The following is a 4,505-nucleotide window of genomic DNA, read 5'->3' on the forward strand; positions in this document are numbered from 1 at the left end:
AAAAACTGAAAAAAAAAATTGATGAAAATTAAATGGAACTATAATAATTTAACAACAAGAAAAAGTACAGAAACCTGATTAAAAGTCAGATAAAATTATAAATATTTACCAAAAAAAATAAAGCTAAAGGGACCAAATTCAACAGTAGGAAAAAATTATAGAAATCTTTGGTGCTTTCTATTTTTTTACCCTCAATGGACAATTGGCCACAACATAAGTCCAAGTTTTAAAATGTTTTTAAGCTTAAGCCCAAAGTTCATTTAAATATGGTGCGGGCCTCTGAAGAGAGGATTAGGCCGTTAAAAGTGTTTTGGGCTTTGCGAGTCAAATCTAGGGTAGGGTTTACTAGCGGTTGCAATTCGCCTACATACCTTTCTACTTTCAGTTCCCCCAAGCCTTGTTTGATCTTTTGCTTGGCATTCGTACTCTAGAGCAGACGTCGGCCTTCTCATCATGGTATTTTCTTCCTCTCTGCAATTTTCATTCTGTTGATTAGCGATTCGTGATATGTACATTCTGCTTCCCTACCTTATGGCTTAAATGAAGTATAATGAAACGGGACATGATGCATGTCTCTTTTCTGTTGGGGATTTGAATGATACGTTCTTCACTCTGTTGAATCTGGGTTGAATTTGTAATGGCTGGACTTTTCTACTTAAAAAACGGAAGGTCGAATGATAACTTGTTCTCTCTCTGGTTCCCCCCCCCCCTTTCCTTGGACTCGTTGTAGAATGAATAGAAAACCGTACTGGAGTTAATTTGTAGAAAATGACAGAAAACGGGAATGAAGGGAATTTGGAAATTGGAAGTGTGTTGTTATCCTTATAATATGAATATGAAGGCTAAAATATTTTGTTGCTTATAAATGGCGTGTATATAGTTAAGATCAAGAGGAGCTCTACTATGAACCCTAAAAGCAGTGTGTTACGTGCATTTTCTGAGATCTTCACTGAATTCTTTGGGGGGCTTATGTATTTCCGGATGTAGATGTTTAATTTCATAGAAATCAGCTATTTTATCAACCGCTGCTAATTAGTCATAGCTTCTCAACTTTTGGGTATCTGTTTAATTACTCGTTGAATTCGTTGTTGGGGTTTGTATACCCAGCTGTAGGAATTGAATTAGACAGAAGTCAGTTACTGTATCAGCTAATTAGTTATAGCTTCTTATTTCATCGTTACTTTTAGCTAGTCTTCTTGCTGCTATAGGTTCTTTTATGATTGAACGTGCATATTACTGGTTCGGGTCCTTTTTTATATGTCTACGCTGACACTTAAAGTTGCATTGCAATTTTCAATTTGTTAATCTATGGTGTTAGAAGATCTGGGCTTGTCAATTGATGTTTTGCAGGATGTGATAACATGTTTGAAGACGTTGTTGATTCTTCAAAATTTAGTCTCAATTTTTTTTCCCGCCAACAATGCATGATGTGATTACAGATTAGCGCTTTAAAACATGATATGGGTTTGATTTCAGTGCTTGTCATAATATGTGTCAAATTCTGATAGTTCTCAGCATATTAACATTAACATTTCTCTTAGATAAGAATATAAAAAATAAAAATGTTGTGCATTCTACGCAGCCTAAGCAAATCCACGAGATTAAGGATTTCCTCCTTACTGCAAGAAGGAAGGATGCAAGGTCAGTGAAAATCAAGAGGAGTCGAGATGTTGTCAAATTCAAGGTCCGATGCTCCAAGTATTTGTACACACTTTGTGTGTTTGACCCAGAGAAGGCTGATAAGTTGAAGCAATCACTTCCTCCGGGTTAGAAAAGATGAATGGTCCCGTCCTTTATTTGATGAATGTCAGTTGGATCCTCTGTAGTCTATACATTGGTACAAATGAGCGTAATTGTACATGCATTCATACTGAACTTGACATTTTAAAGAATAAGCCACCTGCATCTAGACAGATGTCACAGTGATTGAAATTACACAGAGACAATTGAAACTTTTATGTTGTGTCTGTTTTATATAAATGTTCATGCCTTCTTTGGGTGCTGTGTCATATTGGATGCCACACTATAACTTGTATTCCTCTTTTTGATCGCAGGTTTGAGCGTTCAAGATCTGTGAGAGCTATGGAAGAGCAAACGGTTTTTTTTGTTTCTTATGTTTTATTTTGGTGTTGGTTTCTTAGTTATTCTCTAGTGCCTTGTATCAAGAGAATGGTTTGCTGCCATGTTTGGATGGTGTATTTTTGTCTTTAAACATGATTTTGTGGGCCGCTTATTTGGAAAAGGAATGAAATTTCGTTTTGTCTGGATATATAGGCTATGTTTGGATTGCCGATTGGGGTGCCAAACGTACGTTCAGTAGAACAAAGCTACGTTAAGGTGTGTTTGGGTGACACCCCAAACCATGGTTTGGGGAATAATCTACCCAAACACCCCCTCCAAAAAACCCAAAACCATGGTTTTGGGTCAAAACCATGGTTTTGGACTCCAAAACCATGGTTTGGAAAAAGCAAAATTTTTTGCTTTTGGAAAAAAAAAAAGAGAGAGTGTGAGGGCTTATATAATATGTATCTTATTTTTTTTTTATAAACATATTTTTTAAAATATAATTTTAATTATATTTATAAAAATATATTACACATTAATTATTTATTAATTATATTATTTATGTATTATTTAATTAGGTTGTAAAAAACAGATTATTAACAATTTTATTCCTTCAAATTAAAATATATCATAAAATCTATTTTTTCTGTAATTATCATATTAACTTATGTCTTTTTTTTAGTAATTTGTATATATAAAAGTGTTTCTGATAACAACTATCCAAACACTCTCACTTCTCAGAATCACTTTTTTACAAAATCTATTCTTCACAGAATCTATTTTCCCCAGAATCTATTCTCCAGAATCACTTTTCCAAATCACGGTTTGGTTTCATCCAAACACACCCTTAGTCAAATTTTCTTGTTGGGATCAGCAGTAGCTCATAAGTTAGGGAAAATAACACTGAAGGTCCCATGCAACACAAGATACTACAAAATGGTTTCAGGAAATTTGGTAATGATTCTGAAGTTCCAAAAGGACTTGAGTGCAATTTGATGAATTGTAAAAAGATGTTTCTGTTCCTGATGAGATGCAACCACAGTAACTAAATGCTATCCTGTTTTTCAGTCTGAAAATCAGCACTCAATACACAGGAAACAAGAGGGAAAAACCCAAATTTTATTCTGCTTCTTCTCCCATTTCCATATAAAATCTCATCCATTTCATTAGCATCAATCATTGGCAAAAATCGCTTGTGTTTTTGGTTTTGGTGTGTATTTGGTCATTCAAGTTGGGGTTTTATTATACATGGGTTAGGGTGATTAGGGATATTCTGTTTCTGGATATATTGTGAGTGGTTGTGAAAAGTGGGCTTCCTTTGTCTGGGCATGATTCAGAGGGAATTGATGAGAAAGATGAAGGTTGATATGATTAGAAACTTACTGTGAAATAGGAAAATATGTTGTCAATATAGATCGTGATAGTTATCAATATAACTCTTTGACTTGTCAATAGTAATACTGTTGTATAGATTTAAATTAACTAATTTTTTAAATTTTTCACACAAAGGCGATAACCTTCTATACCCTTGACTTATTAGTAGAGGTTACAAAAAGAGGGAGAAAAAACAACGAAGGAGGGTGAGCAGTCACATAAGGCAAAAGATAAAAAAATGAAAAAAAAAAAAACCACTTTAATCCTAGATAAATGATGGCAAAATAATTTTTTTGTAAATAGAAGTGGCATGAATTTTTTTTTTGTAAATGTCACAATACACACAAACAATTAATTGGATACTAGATACATGCAATTATATTTTTTTTTAATGGGTTATGAAATTGGTGTAATTACATGTATATGATGTAATAAATGAAAGTTAGCTGTTTATTACATTCTGATACATAGTTAATTGTCATTATCTGTACCCTTTATTATCAATATATGTTTCATCACTCGTCACTCACTGTACCATTAGTTGTCAATTAATGTGCTAATATAATTTTTTAAAAAAAATGATTTTACGTTACATGATGTTATACACCGTCATACAATATCACTAATTCCTCAAAACTAATCCATTTTTTATAATGTGATATAAAATACTGCCTCTGGTCCTTAATATAAGACTTTGTTTGACTTTTATTCTAGTCCTAAATATAACACTCCAATCTACTTTATCGCTCATATTTATCTATTTTTTCTAAGATAGTCCTTCTAATAATGTAATAATAGTTCTAAATAATAAACTTGGTTGGCAAGGATATTTTAGGAAAAATAATACCTATTCATTACAAATAACTAACTTAACTAAGTTTCTAAGTCTCCCCAAATTAGTCAATTGGGTCTTATAATTAAGACCGGAGGTAGTAGTTATTAAAAGTCAATCATCACTGATATGAAGTCATAAAATTACTTGTCATGAACAACATATTCACTTGTTAATGGTCTTAGTGTAACTTGTCAATGATTGTATTATCATTTGTTAATTTATTTGCTGATAT

The 4,505-nt window shown here is 32.7% G+C and overlaps 1 protein-coding gene across 1 annotated transcript; it reads left to right on the forward strand.

Moving 5' to 3' along the window:
- The first annotated feature begins 362 nt into the window (after positions 1-362).
- Positions 363-2,269, forward strand: LOC114726285 (60S ribosomal protein L38). The gene is made up of 3 exons (XM_028912870.1): positions 363-456; positions 1,583-1,766; positions 2,055-2,269. Exons 1-3 carry the CDS (start codon positions 454-456, stop codon positions 2,075-2,077), a joined length of 210 nt encoding a protein of 69 aa, XP_028768703.1. The 5' UTR covers positions 363-453; the 3' UTR covers positions 2,078-2,269.
- Positions 2,270-4,505: the final 2,236 nt, after the last annotated feature.

The sequence above is a fragment of the Neltuma alba genome, unplaced genomic scaffold (assembly GCF_004799145.2).
Source record: "Neltuma alba isolate B1F8T4 unplaced genomic scaffold, ASM479914v2 tig00012357_pilon, whole genome shotgun sequence".
In the NCBI taxonomy this organism is placed as follows: Eukaryota; Viridiplantae; Streptophyta; class Magnoliopsida; order Fabales; family Fabaceae; genus Neltuma; species Neltuma alba.

What these genes read in the sequence shown, in the direction of transcription:
- LOC114726285 (XM_028912870.1), top strand. An exon ending in GAAGCAATCACTTCCTCCGG is followed by an intron (nt 1,767 to 2,054) that starts GTTAGAAAAGAT and finishes TTTTGATCGCAG; the next exon opens with GTTTGAGCGTTCAAGATCTG.